This window comes from Dipodomys ordii, unplaced genomic scaffold (genome assembly GCF_000151885.1).
Source record: "Dipodomys ordii isolate 6190 unplaced genomic scaffold, Dord_2.0 Scaffold2, whole genome shotgun sequence".
Taxonomy (NCBI): domain Eukaryota; kingdom Metazoa; phylum Chordata; class Mammalia; order Rodentia; family Heteromyidae; genus Dipodomys; species Dipodomys ordii.
In genome coordinates, this window is record NW_012267218.1 from 10,481,575 (window position 1) to 10,503,445 (window position 21,871).

At 37.3% G+C, this 21,871-nt stretch overlaps 1 protein-coding gene across 1 annotated transcript in view; it reads left to right on the top strand.

Annotated features, from left to right (window-relative positions):
* The window catches only part of Rps6ka5 (ribosomal protein S6 kinase, 90kDa, polypeptide 5), a gene marked incomplete at its 5' end in the record, with an annotated part of 109,010 nt that overhangs the window by 48,824 nt on the left and 38,315 nt on the right, over nucleotides 1-21,871 (top strand). The window contains 3 exons of the mRNA XM_013013341.1: nucleotides 1,866-1,973; nucleotides 12,739-12,822; nucleotides 15,066-15,169. Coding sequence (XP_012868795.1) covers nucleotides 1,866-1,973; nucleotides 12,739-12,822; nucleotides 15,066-15,169 — 296 coding nt within the window. The remainder of the gene's footprint in view (nucleotides 1-1,865; nucleotides 1,974-12,738; nucleotides 12,823-15,065; nucleotides 15,170-21,871) is intronic.

Below are 21,871 nucleotides of genomic sequence, written 5' to 3' on the forward strand. Positions count from 1 at the left end.
AAAATATATATTTTCCAAGGCCAGGTGCTCACGCTATTCAGGAGGCTGAGATCTGAGGATCTCGGTTCAAAGCCAGCCCGGGCAGGAAAGTCCGTGAGACTCTTATCTCCAATAAACCACTAGAAAACTGGAAGTGGCACTGTGGCTCAAGCGGTAGAGCACTCGCCTTGAGCTGAAGACAGTGCCCAAGCCCAGAGTTCAAGCCCCAGGATCGACCAAAAAAAAAAAATTTCCAAAGAGATTGTTTAACAAAGCACTGTTCATTGTTAGATGCCTGTAGTGCTTCAAGTCAAATGTCTTGTCAATATAGACACTATCTACATGTTTTCCTTCCTGTGTTTCTTGTAAACCACTGAAGATCTTGGAGGAAAATTGCCTAGTGTCTTTCTTTGTATAATTTGTTTCAATTTTGAGGGATAATTAATATTCTTGTCATATATTTGAGAATATCACTGTTGCAGGGTTTAAAAACATTCATCTAGGATACCATCACTAAAAATAAGAAGTGGAAAATTCCTGTCGACCAAACCTCTCTAACATTATATAGATAGATGTATGTTTTATAGTTGCAATGTTTTGTTTCAAAACTTATACACAAAACAAAATAGATATATAGTTATGGGCTGCATAACAATATTTCTGTCCGTGATAGACCACAAATACAACAGTGCTCCCCTAGGATTGTAATGGAGTTAAAAAAAAAGTCCCCTCACTTAGCAATGTTGTCGTGTCATTGTGCTACATACTGTTCACGTTTATGGCACTGCTCTGCTGGCAGTCATATAACAGTGTCACTCTCTGATGTAGATAATAACTGCATTTTTGTGAATTTACTATACTCATAACAAAAGGAGGTTACTGTAAAAAAGCATTCCATGTTACACTGCCAGCAGCTCCATACTTGCTGTATAATCAATTTCTTTTGTGCTTGATTTAATCTTTTTCTGTTTTGTTCATTATAGCCCTAGAAACTATATATAGATATAGATATATATGTGTGTATATTTATATCTGGAGAGAGAGGTATATAGTTGGCTGTATACATAGGGTTGTTGACATATACTCTCATGATTCTTATGATGTTTGCACAAGCACAAAATCACCTAACAACATATTTTTAAAAAAATATAATCCTGGCATTAAGCAGTGCATGACTGTATAAATGTTATTTAATTGGTTTTATAAGTTGAGTTTAAGGCCAGCCTGGAGTACATAGCAAGAGGATATATCACAACAATAAAACAAAAAATTAAAAACCAAAGAAAAATGAAAAAGGAAGTATAAGAAGTGAGCAGTGTGAAATCTGACTTATTAGAAAAGCTTTATGAGGCCTGGCGGCTCATGCCTGTAACCCTAGCTACTTAGGAGGCTGAGATCTGAGGATCACAGTTCAAAGCTAGTCCAGGCAGAGAAATCCCAGTGAGACTCTTAACTCCAATAAACCACTCAAAAACTGGAAGTGGCATTGTGGCTCAAGTGGTAGCGAGCTAGCCTTGAGTACAAAGAGGCTTAGGGATAGCATCCAGGCCCTGATTTCAATAAGGACAAGATCTAGCTAAGAAGACACCTGAAAGTCATCTTGAGCCAGGTTGAAATAAGAGGAAGACAGAAAGACGCAGTCATCAGTGGGGAAGTTCTCTGAAGCTTGCCCCACAGAGATAGACCCTCTTTACAAAGAGAACAGTGACTTGATTCAACAGGTCTAGAGAACCCATCTGATAAGGTCTGAGATGGAAGAAGTTGCATCTTCCCTAACACCAAAGCCATAGACCCTGAAAAGGCAAATGACCTTTTTTTAAAAAAAATATTGTCCTAATTCAGTTTTTAGAAATGGCTTTAAAATGTACATTTGTTTGTTTTTACAGTTGGGGATTATATACCGTGACATTAAGCTTGAGAATATTCTACTTGATTCTAATGGCCATGTGGTACTGACAGATTTTGGTCTGAGTAAGGAATTTGTGGCTGATGAAGTGAGTATAATATTTTATTTTATAGTAATGGCAGAATGACTAGAGATTTTCATTCAGATTTACAGTGAAACCATCCTATTGCAATTATAGTAAACTTTTGATGGATATGTCAGAATTCTTCATTTAAAAAATATACTTTGCACTATCCCCATAAAAATGTAACAAAACACTTAAAATGATTCTTTAGAAGACCCTTTAGAAGAATTATAGCTTAGCTAATAGCCAATAAAGAATTACAAAAACAGGCTGGGCGCTGGTGGCTCATGTCTATAATCCTAGCTACCCAAGAGGCGAGATCTGAGGATCATGATTCAAAGCCAGCCTGGGCAGGAAAGGCTGTGAAACTCCTACGTCCAGTAAACCCCAGAAAACCAGTAGTGGCACTATGGTTCAAGTAGTAGAGCGCTAGCCTTGAGCTGAAGAGCTGAGGGACAGTGCTCAGCCCCAGAGTTCAAACCCCATGACCGACAAAAAAAAAAAAGACAAAAACAGCCAGGCACTGCCGTTCACATTTGTAATCTTAGCTATTGAGGAGGTTAAGAACAATGTGGATCAATATTCAAAGTTAGTTTGGGCAGAAAACTTTGCTAGACCCCTCTTCAATCCATACGTAGATGCATTAGTGCTTCCCTGTCGTCCTAAGGTATGTGAGAGCTGAAAATGGCAGAAAAGTCGGAGAGACTTGTGATTAAAGCTGATAAGGGAAGCCCAAAGTAGGCAGGTGTGGCTCAGTTGTGCATCTAGGTATGAAGTGAGACTTTGTATCTCAAAAATGACCGGTTCTAGAAATGTGGCTCATTGGTAAAGGTGCCTACCTAGCAAGCACAGAGCCCTTGGTTCAAACTCAACTACTGCCCACCACCCAAAAAGAAAGAAGCACAATACCAGATACCGACAATTTATTTTATAATTACCAAGTAAGTCATGTATCATTGCACTATGAATTCATTTGGCAAGAAATACAAGCATCTGCTGACCTTAATTCTTTGATAATATTGCTGGGGATATTTGTTCAAAATGAGTTAAAATGTACTAGTTGGTATGCAGATTTTAGATATTGAAGGTCCTCACATTTTCACATTAATTAGAACTTAGAATTAGAAGTGCATTTAATGATATTTAAAGTTGTATGTTTATTGTTAATTTTATGTATATGGCAATTGTAATGATTTATATTTTTGCTACTAATTATTCCAGGTAACCAAAGTTGAATGCCAGTTTTATTAATAAGTTATTGATGTAGAACATGGAATATAGTAAAAATTTCTATAATGAAAGACATTGTTGTGTGACAGCACATCATTCTTGGGTTTCACATTAAGCACAGGTTCAGCAGCTCTAGTCTGGAAATCCAAAGCCTTTTGGGTGACAATGTGATGCCACAAGTGAAAATTCCATCCCTAATGGAATGGTGGATGGTATATAGTCAAAACACAGACACATAAAACTCAGTTTATCAAGCATCCTTCAAAAACAGAAGACACTCTTACCCATTTCAGCTTAGATTTATTGTTTCTATGCATACCCAGATCCCTCCACAGGAGCCCAACACTGGCAGAGAGTAATAACACGGCTTGTATACAGGTCTATCCTCCAAGGCACGTGGAGCCAAGACCAGTATGCATTATTGTCTTTTTTCCTTTTTATTATTATTCTCTGGTTTGTGGTATATATTGTTGAAAACGTCAGCAAGGGCTACAGATGATTTATATGGACAACAATGATAAGAAAGAGAAGCATTTATGTTTATCTCTAGCACAGAAAGCCAAGCTACTAAAGACATTGCAAAGCAGTGTGTGAAATGTTTTAGACGAGAATGTGGTTTTGGAGTGACCATCATGTGTGACCTGAAGAAACTGAGGGAGAAACTGTGAAACTTCTGTGCTGAAAGTGATGAACTGAAGTTAATGAAAAAACAGAAAAAAATATTATGTAAAAGCAAAAATGAATGTCTTGATTGTGAATTGAGAGCAGATCCAGCAGCATTGCCAGGAAGTGCTACCATTTAACGGTGCGCTTGCTGATCACTGTGGTCGATGAATGGTGATGAACTAACAGTTGAAGGTAATGACAGATACTCTATAGGCTGGTTGCAAGACTTAAGAAAAGACACACTTTTAACTTGAAAGCTCTGTAGTAATAAGATATATGCTGATGAGCCAGCAGAGAATGAGTTTGCCAGGGTCATCGCTTAGAAGCACATGATGCTACTCCGTCTGTAACACTGATGAGACATGATGGCCCAGAAAAAAATCACCTTTAAAAAATTAAGGATGTTAAGACAGAAGAACTGTGCTGGCATTTGCTTTGTGTTACATATGATGCAACCCCCTGGGATGGTCAAAGGCTTGTGTCCTCACTGTTTAGGGAATACATTTCTTACCAGACCATTATGCTAGCAGAAAAGCCCCAGTCACCAAGGACCTCTTTTCAAACTGGTTTCACTTTTAGTACCAACAGTTGATGTTCACTAGAGAGAAGTTAGACTGCATGAAGATAGCAAGATTTGTGTGATTCCCTGATAACTGTCCTGCTCATCCTCCAGCTAAAGTTCTCATGAGAATTGGTGCTTAGGTCATGTGCTTCACAGAGTGTGGCTTTATTAATTCAGCTACCTGAGCAGAGAATCTTTAGATTGTCAAGAAGTAAATATAAAACCACTTGCTTAAAGCACAGTAGCGGCAGTTAACAGGGTTGTGGCAATGGACGGTTTTCCACAGGAGTACAGCATGAAAGCTGCCTTGTGTGTATGCAGTGATTGCACCAGGGACATAATAAAAGAAGGTGTGCGTGCCTGGCATGTATGATAATGAACAAAGTGGTGATTTGAAGGATTTTTTTTATGTCAAATGAGAAAAAAAGTGATATCTGACCTCCATTTAGAGCTTGTCAGTAAACTGAAAGAAGCAGTTATCAAAGAAGTTTGACATCAGTAACAAAACCCCAGTTTTTCATTATCAATGGCAAAATAGTTGAGATAGTTCTGAATCCAAGTATTGGTGATAAGGGTGATGGTGAGGATGATCCTGTTAATATTAGATGGGGGGAATGCCTGTAAAAAGCATGGTGAAAACACATGATGAGCTTTCTGCAAGACTCATGCAGAATGCATTCACGACACATCCAAATCATCACATAAAGTGAAAGAGATTTTCAGACAAGGGCATAGTTACTAAGACAAATGACTCTGGAGGACATATTTTTTTTTAATTTCTCATCTTCAGAGACCCATTTTGTGGTGCCTCAACTGCTGCTGATGTATCTTCTCATCCAAATATAAGGTATACATAGCAAAGCTTTAAATTGAAGTGTGTTCTTACAGCTAGAGAACTGTTTGGTGGTGGTAGTGTCTAGCAGCTAGCACGAATTCTGCATTCTCAGTTCTCCTCCACACATGGTTTTTTCACTGTATTAATGATATGTCATTTCCCTCACTGCTAAACACTTCCTATGATTATTTATGGGTTGCATATAAATTCAGAGCAATGAATGATGGTGATGCCAAACAACCATAGATGACTCATAGGGAAGGCTGGGAGAGTGACACCTGGCCTTTCTAATGTTTCAATGTACCCAAACTTTGTTTCGTGCACAAAAGTACTTACAAATTATGTAACATGACATTCAGACTACATATACAAAGTATAAATGGATTTCCTCTTTAGACTTGGGTTTTTATCCCCAATATACCTGTAAGTACTCAAGTAAAAGTGACAACACTGAAATCTCCAGCACATCTGGTCCCGAGTATTTTGGGCAAGGGAAACCACGTATGTATGTCTTTATGATTGCTTCTTATAGTATTGACAAAGCAATTGTAAGGTTAGTGAGAGGATGGTGGCATTGCAAAGTTAAAAGATACTAATTTCTTTTACCATATGTGTATTTATGAGGTTCATTTAGTCAGTAGTTACTGAATGAGTACCTCAATTAGGTGACAAAATGATACATAGAATAGAAATAATCTCTGCCTTAATGAAGACATTAACAGTAAGTTATTTTGGTAGAAAAATCATAGTTATAGAGTAGATGAATTCTGATGAGTTCAAAATTTGTAGTTATACAATTGAGTTGCCATTCAAAAAAGCAGTTTATGAATGCAGTGCACCTTGATTAATGTCAACATCCTCACCCACCCTTCCCAACCCAGTCTTTCCCTCACTTTTCTTAATTTTGGGGGTATGTGTTGAGTCATTATCATTTTTTGGCCATTTAACAAAGCAGTGGGCAGAAGAATTGTCGTGAGTGATTTGCATCACACAGCAGTGTCTTAGGCCAGTAAGGCTACTTGGCACCTCTGAATCCCCAGAATGTCCTAGCAATTAGAGGAACTAGCTGTCCTCCAGAGTAGAAGTTTAGTTAATCCTGGGTCTAGGAAGGATAGGTTGAGAGTCTGTTTAAGAAAAAAGTAATCTTCGATCCTTACCTTCAGAGAAGAGTATAAAGGTCATATGGACTTTGGGTTCTGGGACATTGAGCACAGCTGAGAATGAGGATACCATATGCAAAGAGGAAAAGCAAGAAGTGTCACAGAACTGCAATTTCCATGGCTTCTTTCCTACCAGCCTATTCTGAGCATAGTGGCATTCCAGTCAGTATGGAAAATTCCTATCTGAGAAGCCAAGAAAAAAAAAAACAGATCTTGTCATGTGGGGATTTCAAAAATGAACTAACACAGTCAGATGTCTCTATCAGAGAAAGCTATGATCTGAGAGGCCCAGCCTGCCACAGAGACACATTTGTGATGATTCCATAATTTGCGATATTTTTATGACAATATTGCAGTGTAAGTAGTTTCCTTGGTATGTACCTAAAGTATCACAGTATCTGATTATTCTGAGAAGAATACAGGCCCCAAGTAGACTGCTAAAGAGCTCTATTATCCCCTTTACTCCTCTCCATTGGACCATTCATTCATTCCATTGAAATTTGTTGAGGGCCTTTTGTGTGCTAGATATTAGGCTAGGTTCTGATAATACAGTGAAAAAAATCAATGTTTATAGATATGTGTGATTGATCATGTAGACATAGGATCAGAATTTGGCCCTAGGAAATACCGAAGTGTTAGTACACAGAGCCAAACCACCACCAACAAGAATCAAACGTGATCCAAGTTGTTAAGTGCTCCGTTGTTAGGTTAGTGGCTAGCTATTCCTCAGGAGGGAAGACTCTTGGGTTTTCTTGGGGCATTTCAATAACCTCTCTCAAGGAAATGAGGGTTTCAACGGCATAGGATTGAAACCGTCCGTAAGCTCTGAGCACTTAGTTGGCAGGTACAGAGTGAGATAGGGGAATTCAAGCTGAAGCAGAGACATCTTTGATAAGTTTCCTGAATTCTTCATTGGAAACAATCTTGCTATTAAAAAAAACCTCATAACTATTAAGCTTTTCTTTTGCCCAAGGATTCTCTTGGGCAAAGGGGAGGAATGAACTATTAGTCTAACCCTTAAGAAGTTAGGCAGGCTCTTTTGGCTCAATGCCTGTGAGCCACCTAGCTACTATAAGCTTCCTTGCTACTTAGGAGGCTGAGATCTGAAGATCTGGGTTCAAAGCCAGCTGAGGCACAAAAGCCCGTGAGATTTCTAATAAACTACTCAGAAAGAGCTGGAAGTAGAGCGACAGCTCAAGTGGTAGGGTACTAACCTTAAGCAAAAGAAACTCAGGGGTAGCACCCAGGCCCTGAGTTCAAGGACCAGCTAAAAAAATAATAAAAGTTTTTACTGTCAGGCACTAGGCAGGAATGATCCTTTACTAAATCCACTAAAGCTTGAATCCACCCGGCACCTGTTCAGCAAGTTTCCCTACTTAGACCTTTCTACCATAAAAATAATACCTTGAGGCCAGGTGCCAGTGGCTTATGCTTGTAATCCTGGCTATCTAGGAGGCTGAGATTTGAGAATCACTGTTCAGAAGCAGCCTGAGCAGGAAAGTCTATGAGATAGGATCTCACCAAATTTTTGCCTGACTGGGCCTTGATTCCTTCCAGTCTCTACTTTCTGAGTAGCTGAGATTTTAGACATGAGCCACTGTGTCCAGCCCCCTCCCATGTTTTCATGTTGGACTTTAGGTTTTATGTTGAAGGCAAGAATCTTATTTTTTTTTGTGTGTGTAGATAATCTAGCCCCCATTTAAGTATTCCGTCCCTTTTCTGCTAAAGTAAAATGTAACTTCTGTCATAGAATTGTGTTCCAGTGTACCCTCTTTGAGACTACTTTTAGGCTTTTTATTGAATTTCATTTGTCTGCTTCTTTCTGCATCAGAACCAAAATATCTAAACACCCCTAACTATATAGTAAGCTTGAATTGGGAAAAGTGAGGTCCTGGTGCTTTCCCTTAGTCTTTCTCACTTTACTTCTCTGTCCTCACCTCCTTCTCTGCTTTGGCTTTTTGTGACTGCTTGTGAATTATGGAGTTGAATTTGTGTGTTAATTTGGAAAGAATTGCATTGTTTGTAGTTTCAACTTTTAATCAATGAATTTTTATCAATGAATAATTATATGTTATCTTTTATGTCCTCCAAAAATTTTATTACTGCCTTTATGTTTTATAAAACTATACTACTTAGGTTTACTTCTACTTTTTAGACAATCAGTTCTACTTTCTATAAATCAGTTTTTGTTCCAACTAGAATATTTACATTTTTCTTGTTAAAATATGGGAACATTTTTATCACATACGTAAATAATATTGCAGAATTCTTACAGTTCCACAAATGCGTAGACTCACTTGGATTTCTCTGTAGCTGACCATGTTAAGAGAGAAAAACCAGAACTACTATTTGCAAGTAGCAATGGTTTTCTTTGCTTTTCACTTTTTTTTCATTTTTCATCCTTTCATGGTTGTGTTGTTTTGAGTTGATTCACGTAATTGCTTTCTCTACTATGTATTATAATTTTCTTATTTTTAATCTTAGTTGGAATTCTATTGGTGTTTCATTTTTTAATTGCCACTATTGGTGATGTGTAATTTGTCCTATCAATTTTGCAAAGGTTTGTCAGTCTTTTGTAAGAAACAGTATCTGTCAGGCCTCTCAATTTTATCCATTTCTTCATGTGTTCCTTTTTTCCTTTTTTAATTTTGTTTTAAACTCTTTTTCTAAACTCTAAAATTTCACATCTAGTAATTATCTTTTTTTGAACAAAGCTAAGACTTTCTAAAAATAATTTTTAACTATATACTACAAGTTCTGATTTATAATATTTTTACTGTTCTTTTAACTCATCCTCCTTTTTCTTTATGCCAAGAATTATTTAGGACAATAAAAAAATGAGCTACTTAGTTATTATTGTAAGATTAAGTAAAACACAGTAAATACTGGTGACCATCAAGTCTTTCCAGCATGAATCAGTAGCACATGTATTACATACTTTTTGAACCAAACTTAGGAATATATAATGTCTTTCAGAACAGATTTTCATTTGGAAAGTTTGATGAACTTAAAGTTTAATTTTAATAACTTATATTAAGGAGAAATTGCCTATATATGAAAATAAAAATGTATAGTTATGTAGAAGACTAGTTTTTAAAATAAGAATCTAGAAAAGCAACTGGATACTTGTGGCTCACATTTGCAATCCTAGCTACTCAAGCGGCTGAGATCTGAGGATCACAGTTCAAAGTTAGCCCAGGCAGAAAGTTCCCATGAGACTCTTATCTCCAATTAACCACTCAAAACCCAGAAGTGGCACTGTTGCTCAAGAGGTAGAACACTATCCTTTAGCACAAATTGGCTCAGGGACAGTGCCTGGGCCCTGAGTTCAAGCCCCACAACCAACCAAAAAAAAAAATCTAGCTCAATTCATTATCTTTTTTACTCTTAAATCAGTTTGGAGAATTGAGTTCTTGTTCGTTTTGGTTTTGCTATGGTGTAGCAAGACTTGATTTAGTCTATGGTATTTTAGTGATATCTTAAAGGTATTTTTCAAAGTGATATCAAATGATAATTACTATGGTTAAGTAATTTTTATTTTATGGTTTTTCAGTGTTGGGTTAAACCAAGACCATCACATGCTAGGCAGACCTTTCTGTCACTGCGCTGTATCCTCAATAGCAATGTTTCTGCTTCTATATCTTGGCTGTGCAATGGGATTTTGCTTACTCTCCTAAAAAGGGAAATGAGAACAATAAAGAAGCTTGTCGTTCTTTGTAAAAATTGATTTTTCAAATATTTTTAATCCAACTATTTGAATGCTTCTTAATACACCTTTTTACTAAGCATATTCAATAAAATGTCAATAATTTTTCATTGACTTATATATAAATGTATATGGGTTCAATTTATCTAGCTTTCATCTTTTTCAGTAGTTTGCCACAGCATTGGTCCTGATATGAGAAAGCAAAGAGATAAGGACACATGATCTCTGTGTAATGTTCAGAAACACTATTCTGCCAGCTAACTAAAAAAGAAAATTTCCCTTAGTTTCTAGAAGAATAGTGGTCTTCCAGTGTGTAAAGAATGTAAAAGCAAAGAAATGAATCACAAAGCACATGAATTTTATTTATGAGTGTGTGCATATATGTGCACAGTTAAGTTCATTGCGTTTAAATGAGTTTATTACAATTATTGTCTCTGTGGGCTAACTTAAACTTGAACTAATATAAAGGGATTTCTACCACTTCTGTGACAAAGCTTTACAGTTAAAATTGGTGAATAAAAAAGAATGCTTGCTTTTCTTGGAATTTTTCTGATGGAATAGGGTAAAGCATAAGTCAGAAAGCCTTCTCTAAGAACTATTGGTTTTGATCTGGGCATGCTGGCTTCTGCTTGTGATCCTACTCACTCAGGAGATCTGGAGGATTGTAATTCAAGGACAGCTTGGGCAAAATTTCACAACCTTTCCATCTCAACTAATAAAAAACTGGGCTTGGTGAAGTGCGCCTGACATCCCAGCTATGTGGGAAGCCTAAGTAGAAGATCACAGTTGAGACCTCTTAAGGCATAAATGAGAGAACCTATTTGAAAAATTATGAAAGCATAAAGGACTGAGGGGTGTGACTGAAGTGGTGGAATGTCTGTCTTAGCAAGCTGAAGGCTCTGAATTCAAACCCTAGCACTGCCCCCCAAAAAAGTATTTGTGAAAATTACTTTGTGAAATATTTTAATGACACCAAATGTCCTTAAAAGTTTCAGATAAATCCAAATGAGTGTGTATTATTCAAGAATTCATTTTCTTTTATGTATATGTATATGTATATATGCTTATATATATATATATGAATTTCAGTTTAAATACTTGCTCCTTTATTGTATTGTGCCTAGTCAGTGAGCATTTTAAGTTTTACTTAAGTTTTTTAAATGTTAACATCGAGGCTGTCATATTCAATTAACTTTTTGAATTTTGTAAAGTTCTATAAAAACAAAATGCTTTAAGAGACATTATTTGTTCTTTTAAAAAGCTTCTTATGGGAAAGTGGCTCAGTGGTAGAGTGCTTGCCTTGCATGCATGAAGCCCTGGGTTCAATTCCTCAGCACCACATAAGCAGAAAAGGCCGGAAGTGGTACTGTGGCTCAAGTGATAGAATGCTAACCTTGAGTTGAAGAGCTGAGGGATAGTGCCCAGTCCCAGAGTTCAGGCCCCACGACTGACCAAAAAAAAAAAAAAAAAAAACCTTCTTACTTCATTAAAATTTTGCATATTGATTGAACATAATTTCAACCTATAATTTATGCCTTTTCAAAAATATGCATAACAAGCCTGAGTACATTCAAATTCTGTCATTGCTATTATACTTTCTACTTCCTCTGTATTTCTGATTTAATGATCTACCAGAATTTTAAAACTTGAGATGATTGCTTGATTGTTGGAGTCCATCAGGAAAAACAAAATGGATCCAAAGCTTGCTTTATCTAACTTTCTCTTTCGTCAGCCATTAAGAAATGGCAAGCAATATTTCTTTTTTTTTGGGGGGGGGGTCCATCATGGGGCCTGACCTCTGGGCCCGGGCGCTGTCCCTCAGCTCTTCAGCTTAAGGCTAACACTCTACCACTTGAGCCACAGCGCCACTTCCGGCTTTTTTCTTTTTGCTTATGTGGTGCTGAGGAATTGAACCCAGGGCCTCATGCATGCAAGGCAGGCACTCTACCACTGAGCCACCTTCCCAGCCCATAAGCAATATTTCTAAAAACTCAGTCTGCGCCAGGCACCAGCGGCTCACACCTGTAATCCTAGCTACTCAAGAGGCTGAGATCTGAGGATCATGGTTGGAAGCCACTGTGAGACTCTCATATACAATTAACCACTCAAAAAATGGAAGTGGTGCTGTGTCTCACAGTGGTAGAATGCTAGCCTTGGGCAAAATTGCTCGGGGACAGCACCCATGCCCTGAGTTCAAGCCCCATAACAGACAAAAAAACAAAACAGCAACGACAACAACAAAACCCTTCAGTCTACATTCTAAACTTATGGTGGTAATGAAAATAAAAGTAAACCTTTTGTGTATAATAGTTTTAAATTATTTAGGATTCTGAAAATTTAAGTGATTTCTGTTGGCTTTATATAAAGTATATAGAATACAGATAAACAATAGTTTATTCCTTGGCTTAAATAAATAGATTGAAATATTTAATGCTGAAATTAGACCACTAAAACTTTATAATATAAAAGCCAGACAGTGGCTCATCCTGTAATATAAGCTACTCAGGAGGTAGGGATCAAGAGGATTCAGATTTAAGGCTATCTAGGAAAAAGGTTAATGAGACCTTACCTCTTGGGACCCTTGCTGTGCTAGTTTGAAATCAAATCCCTTTTTTGTTTGTTTGTTCAAGACTGAAAGAGCATATTCCTTTTGTGGAACTATTGAATACATGGCACCAGATATTGTCAGAGGGGGAGATTCGGGACATGACAAGGTAGGTTCTGTTTTTGATGCCTCTTTATGTATTTCCATGAAATGTACAGTATGAACCTCAGTTAATAGCCTTAGGTACAGAGCTGTCTTTGTATGTTGTCATTTGTTCTCTTTTGTTTCATATACATGAACACTTGCATTTTTAGGGTGTTATTAGTAAGGATATCTATCTTGTTTTGTAGACTGATGTTTGTGTTAAAGTTAAGACATCAAAATTAACTTTTTATTCATTTCCATTAAAAGAGCCTATCTGTAGCTTAAGCAAACACCAGCTGTGACTCTGTGGGGGGAAAAAGAGAATAAGAAACCATTCTTCTTCTGTTGCATGGGACTTGATCTTTAGGACACAGCTTAACTACAGTATAATACTTGGGTGTCACTAAGTATGTACACTGTGTGATAGATTCCTATCTGAATCATGATAAATGATTTTTAACAGTGCCTTATTGACATAATTTCTGCTAGAAAACAGAGGTGTCGTTATGTGTACCATCTTTAGTTAATAAGTGCTCTCTAAGTAGTTGAGAAGTCATTGAAAAGAGTCCTACATATTTCCTTATTTCTGATTTCTGCCTTTTACTTTACCATGGTACTTACAACTTACTGATAACCTCTCCAACAGAAATAAACTTGTTTTTCTGCTGGGACTGGGGCTTGAATTCAAGGCCTGGGCACTGTCACTTAGCTTTTTCACTTTATCTCTTGAGCCACAGCTCTACTTCAAAGAAACAAACATTTTTACCAACCTTGGAAGAAGAAAAAATCCTGCAATTAAGATCTATCTTCCTGACCCTCTGAAAAGCTCAATATTTTTTGTCTCTTTATTTCTCTTCATATGTGCAAAATAAAGATCATGCAGCAGCTTTCTAGATAATTGTGTTCTTAAATCTAGGTCATCCTATATTGAAGGATAAAACAGTCAGTCTTTCCTTAACACTTGTAACTTTCTCCAAATAAGAATATATGGCTGATTTTTGTTCATTGACTTTACTTTTTTCTTCATACCCTTTGGAAGGGCTACATATGCAGTCCATTATTTAACTAGAAGTTTGATCTCCTTTCTAATGTTCACTCACATACACTATATAAACCTATCTCCAACTTGCCTGGCTTTGGTTCTGAAGCCATGGCTAGGAATCTAATTGCAAATCTGTATCAATGGAAGAACATGGTTTCTCATCCTGTTGCAGGACATCTTCAGGGCTTTGATCAAATGGCAGTGGAATTGCTTTATGAATTAAAGAATTTAATTGTTGATATAGTTTGTTCCATGGTGTTCTTTGAAGCTGCTAGGAAAATTGGTAGGAAATCATAACTATTGAAACTGGAAATTTATTTTCTAAGACCTAAAGGAGTTTGTGTACAGATGAAGAGACATTATCTTACCTCTAGAATCTCTGTATACCCCAGGTCCACAACACAGCTAGTCAATACATAGTCTTTCTTAAATGTGGATAACACAAACAACTTTAAGCTAATTAAATGAGGTCTTTGCAATACCTGGATGGTTGAGGCCTTCAATAAGTCCAGTTCCTCTCATGATACTGACCTAACTGTTGCCTGTGTCATTGTTCTCTGGGCTCATAAACTCTTCTACCTTTCGGGAACCAGATAGTTCTTAACAAATTTTACAAATTCATATTTAAGTTGCACCAATTTGTAATTGATTTAATTACTCAGATTTCGATTGGATAATTTTAAATAATTCATTTTCAACATATCGAAATTCTTTGAACTGTATTTAATTCACTGTGTTTTCTGTTTAGATAATCATATTCATAAATGTGCTTCCAACTTAGAGCACCTTTTTCTATTATTTCAAATCTTCCTATCAGTAAAGACCCCCAGATTTATATAAATATTTAATTTAGGAAGTTACAAAAACTAATACTCAAGGATGAAAATTTTTTTGATGAATTTTATTGTAAAATAAAGTTAAAGATTTTTGGTGATGAAAAATGCTGATTCTTTCCCCCTGTCATAACTCCAAAGATCTCAACTACTTAACATTTTTTTTAATTAGGTTATTTTAAGTTAGAGCTAAAACTGCAACTACATTAACAATCTTTGTGTGCTGAGGGTAACTGGCTATTTGTTCTGCATATATCCTTCTTGTATGTGCTAATTTAATACTCCTTACACAGAAAGCTATATACAATTTTTTTGTTATTTTCCAACTATATAGCTTTTCTCAAAGACTATTTTAGTTGATCATGCTGCAAAATGAAATTGTTGTTGTTGTAGGCGGTTGACTGGTGGAGTCTAGGAGTTCTTATGTATGAACTGCTTACTGGAGCATCTCCTTTTACTGTTGATGGAGAGAAAAACTCCCAAGCTGAGATATCTCGGTAAGAGTGAATATACACAAATGCTGTTTTTCTCAAAGGAATTGATCAGATTTTGAAGTCAGCCTGATAAAAAAAATAAGAGAGATAAGCAAATGATGTTTAAATGGTGGATATTCTTATTTATGTTCCTATAATATGTAGATATATAATCTCGCTATGTATTTTCACTCAGTGTCTTACTTAGATACTAAATCTCATGGAGACAGTATCCAAAATCTTTAAAAAAAATATTTCTTGTAAAATGGTTAAGAGAATGAAAAGACAAGTCACTGACTGGGATAAACTTGTAAATTATATATCTGAGAAAGAACTAGCATCCAAAATATGAAAGAACTCTGAAAACTCAAGTTTATAATAAAAAAGACACTTCATAAGAGATAATCAGTGGGTGGGAGTAAAGACTGGAAAAGTGATGAACATGATTAATCTTTAGGAAATGCAGATTGAAACTATAGAGAAATACTGCATCCCCAACTTGAGGGATCATACCAAGTGCTGATAAAGACACAGAAGAATGATAACTCTCATACACCGGAAGGGGGGATGTAACAGTACTATTACTTTGGAAAACAGAAAGTTTCTTTAAAAAGTTAGACTTTACCTGTTACATGTCTCACCATTTTATTCCTATAAAATCACCAAAGAAAATGAAAGCACATCCATTGCTAGGCATTGTGTGGCAGATACCTGTAATCCCAACTACTCAGAAGACAGATGCAAAGGATTAAAGTTCTAGGTGAGCCTGAGCAAAGTTAGTGCATAGTAGTAAAGCAATAGGAGACACTGGCTTCTCCATAAAAAAGAAGTCTGTTCAAAAACTTGAGCAATAAATGCGTTCAACAGCTTTTCTTGCAACGTCTAAAATCTGCAAATAAGACCTTGTAAAGTCTGTGGACAAGGTCTGGCACCAGTGGCTCACACTTGTAATCCTAGCTACTCAGGAGGCTGAGATCTGAAGATCACAGTTCAAAGCCAGCTCGAGCAGGAAAGGCCGTGAAACTCTTATCTCTAATAAACCACCAGAAAAAAACAGAAGTGGTACTATAGCTCAAATGGTAGAGCACTAGCCTTGAACTGAAGAGCTGAGGGACAGCACCCAGGCCCAGAGTTCAAGCCCTATAACCAAAAATAAAGAGTGTTAACAAGTTATTAAACAAATTGTGTGGTTAATACATACAAATGGAGTACTGCTTGTAAGAAATGAGAGATGAGCAACTGATATGGGCTCAGGGCTTTATTGGGGGACAGACCTGCTGGGTAGCTTCAAGCAGGAATGGAGGCAACAGCAGAGGACAGGTGTGAGGCGAGTTTAAACAAAATTTTAGGGGGCAATCACATGGGTCACATTACTAGGACCGTGGGAATTTGGTGGTGAGGAGTCAGTTCCGAGATGGAAGTGTTATATGGGCTCTGGGAATTGGGGAGAGAGTCACATTCTGAGAAGGAGTGTAATGAGACTGTTGCAACTGGGGTGGGGATTTGTACATCACACCAGGAAAACAGTACAACATCGGGGAAGTAGAAACTTAACAGGGACTTAATTGGCAAGCTGACTCTGAGACTTTAGACTACTTACCAATAAAAGCATACAGTGTGTTAACATACACAGCAATGTGGTCAAATCTCAAAATAAGCTAAGAGAAAGAAGGTAGGCAATATAGAGTGTATACTGTATGCTTCCAATTCAGGAAAATGCAAATTCATCCATAGTGACAGAGAGCAGAGTAGTGGTTACCTGGGGACTGGTGGCCGGGGGGAGGGGGGGCAAGAAGGATGACATAGGAGCTGAGCAAAGTAAAGGGAGTGGCCATCTTCTTTATATAGATTGTGGCAGTTCTGTCACAGATGGATGTATATCTCAAAGATGCACTTTGTGTGTGTGAAATACATATCTATTGTACTTTAATCAAACTTTTTTGGTTTGGAGTTTTTTTGGTCAGTCATGGTACTTGAACTCTGGGCCTGGGCACTGTCCCTCAGCTCTTCAGCTCAAGGCAAGCATTCTACCACTTGAGCCACAACACCACATTTGGTTTTCTGGTGGTTTATTAGAGATAAGAGTTTCATGGACTTTCCTGCCCGGGCTGAGCCACTGGTGCCTGGCAATAAAACTTTTTTTAATTAAGAAAAAAATGACAATATGCCTTTCCCAGAAAAGATGAGGAAGTAAATAATTTCTCAGTTGGACGCCAGTGGCTCACACCTATAATCCTAGCTACTCAGGAGGCTGAGATCTGAGGATCACAGTTCAAAACCAGCCTGGGTAGGAAAGTCCGTGAGGCACTTACCTCCAATAAGCCATAAACCACCAGAAAACTGGAAGTGGTGCTGTGACCCAAGTGGTAGAGAGCTAGTCTTGAGCTGAAGAGCCGAGGGATAGCATCCAGGCCCAGAGTTCAAGCCCCATGACTGACCAAAAAAAAAAAAAAAGGCTAACTAAATAATTTCTCAATGTTTCAACTTAATGCCAAAGTTGAATGAACAGCAATTTTTTTCTAATTTAGTTTATTGTTGTTTTAGAGGTGATATACAGCAGGGCTACATTTATATACGTCAGGTCATAAGTCCATTTTCTTTTGCATAGTCCATCTGTTTCCTCATTCTCTCCCATTCCCTCCCTCCCATCTCTACCCATGAGTTGCACAGTTCACTTTGATCAGTGTCCACTGCTCTCCTCTGGTTATGTGCCTCCCCCGCCCTCCCACAGATGTGCATGTGAGTACACCATATAAGGTAATGAATACAGTCATCAGAAAAAGAAAAAAGTCCTTTGTTTCCATACCTTGGAATTTGTCTTAGTACATATGAAGAGGCACTTGGGTATTGCACCTTTGTGATTCTCGCCTAAGACTATCCTCTTTTGGTCTCATTGTATGGGAGTATCTAGAATTCTGTGTGATTTAGATCTAACTTCCACATATCAGGGAGAACATGCGCCATTTGTCTCTCTGATCTTGGCTTACCTCACTTAGCATGATTTGTTCTAGTTGAACAGGAATACTTTTTAAAATTATAGTTAAAATATACTTGTTATGAACTTTTCAAATATGGGTTTTCTTATTCTAAAATTGATTTTGGGGAGTTTTTAAATGCCTCTGTTGGGTGGGAGGGGCGCACACCTGTCCTCTCAGCTATCTGGGAGATTGAAGTAAACTTGATCATAGATTTGAGGTCAGCCTAGGCAACATAGCAAGAGCTAGTCTCAAAGTGATAGGAAACTGGCTTGAGTCTCATTACAGCGTCTGTCCCAGGAACACTCACAAAGTATGGCCTTCGTCTGAGAACATTACACAGTCGCTTCTCTGACTTCTTTCTGATTCCACAAATACCACAGCTTTTTATAATCTTCGTTTTCATTGCACACAGAGAGAAGTATACTGCTTATGATGGCTGGAATATTTTAAGCCAAGTGACATGCACATTTCACTTCATTTGTTAGCCATTTATATTGACTTTTTGGCATTCTGATTTTAGAAAAACAAAAGAAAGCTTGAATCAGATTGTCTTAAATCTAAAAACTAGAATGTTAGGTCAGAGGTGGGGATCCATGGGTCATTGAAGGCCTAAGAAATCATTTGATCAGGTTCTGCCGAGGCAATCACAGGCAAGACTTGAAATTCAATAAATGCAGGAGTCATTCTCATAGCAACGTAAGTTAATACTCAGCGATTCATCATAATAGTATAAATTTTATGAGATAATAAAGCATCCACCATAGAACAGACGGAACATGTGCAGGTATGTGACAGGATAGACATGTATGCTCACATTGGCTGCCTGAGGCCTATCTATGTGCTGTGATGACTCAGAGGACAGTTGGTGCCAAGCATGACTGGGAATGAACACCATGCAACACTGCTAGCACACCGTGTAAACTATGGTAACTTGATGACAAGACAAGATTCAACGTGCTGTGATTCCTTATGATGTTGATGACCTTGCCTCCAGTGACTGATGACAATGTTGTCTACGTCTTTGTCAACACCGATGGTAATTCCAACCCAGCCTTTGTCCACATAGCCATACTCACCAACTCTCACATGAAGATGAAGAAAAGACCTCAAGCCTTGATGATAAGGATGTTGGATATGTTCTCAATCCAAGATGCAGTATTAGAACTTCAATCCAAGCCAAACAATCACATGGCTGGTGAAACACACACACTGGGTAGTTATTAAACTTAAGTGCAGTGACAGCCTACAAATGGTGACTATAAAGAATATTGATATTTCCAAGGGAAATGGACAAATGATTTTTTGTTGTTGAAGTCAGAGGCTTAATTGTAGTGATGTTTTGGTAATAACCAAACTTGCAATATCTGGATAAAGTCCATCTGTTCAGCAGTGTTTGGAATCACAGGAAGTTACGTTTACTAAGTCTCATTCTGACAGGGACAATGTTACTCCAAGGAGTTTTGTAGTGGCAAACTACTTGAAAAGAAACTAAGAGTTTGTGAAATAGTGCATGGTGGCTACTGTGGGGTTGTTAGCTCCAGACAAAGTAAAATTGTTGTGGAGAGTTAAGTTTGTCTTGGAGAACCATCTCAGCTCAGATAAATGACTTAGCACAAGATATTGAAAAAAAACATTGAAAGATTCTGTAGGCGATTTCCAGCTTTTCTCTCTGGCTTATGACAAGACAAAGAACATAACACTGCCCACTGTGTTATTTGTGGGATAACCACAGAGTTTGACACATAAGAAGAACTGCTGTCACTGGAAGCTATCTAAGCTTGGCAGTACAGAGGTGAGAAACTTGCTTTATCAATTGAAAAACTTGAACTAACATTTGAAAAGTTAGGTGGCCTTACTAGAGATAGACATGCAGTCACGGTTAGCTCAAAAAAAGGTTTCATTACATTTGTCATGCAGGAACTGAATTGTCTCAGTCTTTAATCCAAGTATTTAATTACATGCCACTACATTATGCACCAAGAAAATCTCTATGCACTATGGTTGTGGCTCAACAATGTCATTTGTTGTCACACTTAAATTTTGTAAAAAGCAAAGGGTTTAACAACAACCAGTTTGAAGACTGACTGAATGATCTGAATGTCTTGATCTTATCTATTTCCCTACTGGAGAGATAAAAGCCCTTTACAACAACACTTGAATGTGCAAAACTAAATTAAGGAATTTAATGAAAGATTCAAGAGTGTGGAAAGTAAACAAATGGAATTGAATGCCATTGCTATACCATTCAACCAGGCAGGAGCTGGTGTGCCTAATGACTTACAGCTATAGAGATGATAATGAAAGCTAGGTACAGTCTCCTCTCAGGGCCTGAATCCTGTAACCGGTAATAAATAATGATGAATTTCCCACTTTGAGGAAGTGTACATTGAAGTATGCATCAGAACAGCTTACCGGTATGAGCAGTTCTTTTCAAAACTTGCTGTCACAAGAGCTCACTGCACTTCAGATATCACATTAGGCAGACTAAATCTTAAGCTGATGATTTTGTATGAATGTTGTAAATATTCAGATAGCCCTGGACAGAGAAAAGGTTCCCCATCCCTGAAATAGACATTCAAAAATTTTAATAAGATTTCTGCCCTTTAGTTAATCAGTTATCTGGTTTGTTGTATAAATTAATTTTATCTAAACTTGTTTAGATCAGAGACATAAACCTCTGATTGTATATGTATGTGGGACTGAAATACAAAAACAGTGTAACAACGGAATTGCCCTGCACTGCCTTTTATTTCAGATAATCATTCTGATCGTTCTTTCTGCAAAAAAAAAAATCTTGCCTGAAGGGTTCTTCTTAAAATGGTATAGTTGAGATTAATTATCTTATCTCCACATGCCTTAATTAGCTAAGGCCTTTTCTTGTTATTGAATTCTCCCATTCCTTAATTATTGTGTTCTTCCCTGAACTCTGTATATTTTCTGAGTTATGTTTTGTTTTGTCTTTGAGACACTTATAAGTAATTATCCATGTTAGTTGTTTGTTGTGTGCAGGTGACCTAAAATAAAAATAAAAATTATTTGCTGGAATATCAAAATTCAAAATATAAGAACTTAAACACTAGGAAACGGGCACTCAAAAACAGAGTAGGGTCAAAAGGAAGGGGATGGATGCATGAAGAAAGGAAGTGGGAGGACACTGTCATAAAGTTCAATGCATGTCCTACAAAATTAAGAAAATTGAGGGAAGCGTTGGGGTCAGAAGGGATGGAGGAGAATGATGAACAAGGTGTCAATGATCAAGATGCAACTCCTTTGTATAATGAATAAATAACATAAAAAGTTACTCTCCCTTGGGGAAAATCACTGGCAGTCATGTGTCATCACTATAAGTTTGGCTTTGTTGAGTAGGTGTTTTCACTAAAGCCCTACTCAGTATCAGTCAACTTCAGTTGTATCAAGTTTCCCCCCTTAAAATAATACATAAATAATATAATAAGTTATAAATAAAATAATTATCTTTCTTTAATCTCTCTTTGTTAATCCTTGTGCTGTCCACTCAAAAATATACAGTGATTTTGTTCAGTCTTTTTATTTGTTGCAAGTACTCAAAGGAAATTTTTCCACTTGGGATTTGAACTCAGAGCCTCCCATTTTCTAGGCATTTAAAAAAAATTAACCACTGGGGCTGGGAAGGTGACTCAGTGGTAGAGCGCTTGCCTTGCATGCCTGAGGCCCTGGGTTCGATTCCTCAGCACCACATAAGCAAAAAGAAAAAAGCCGGAAGTGGCAC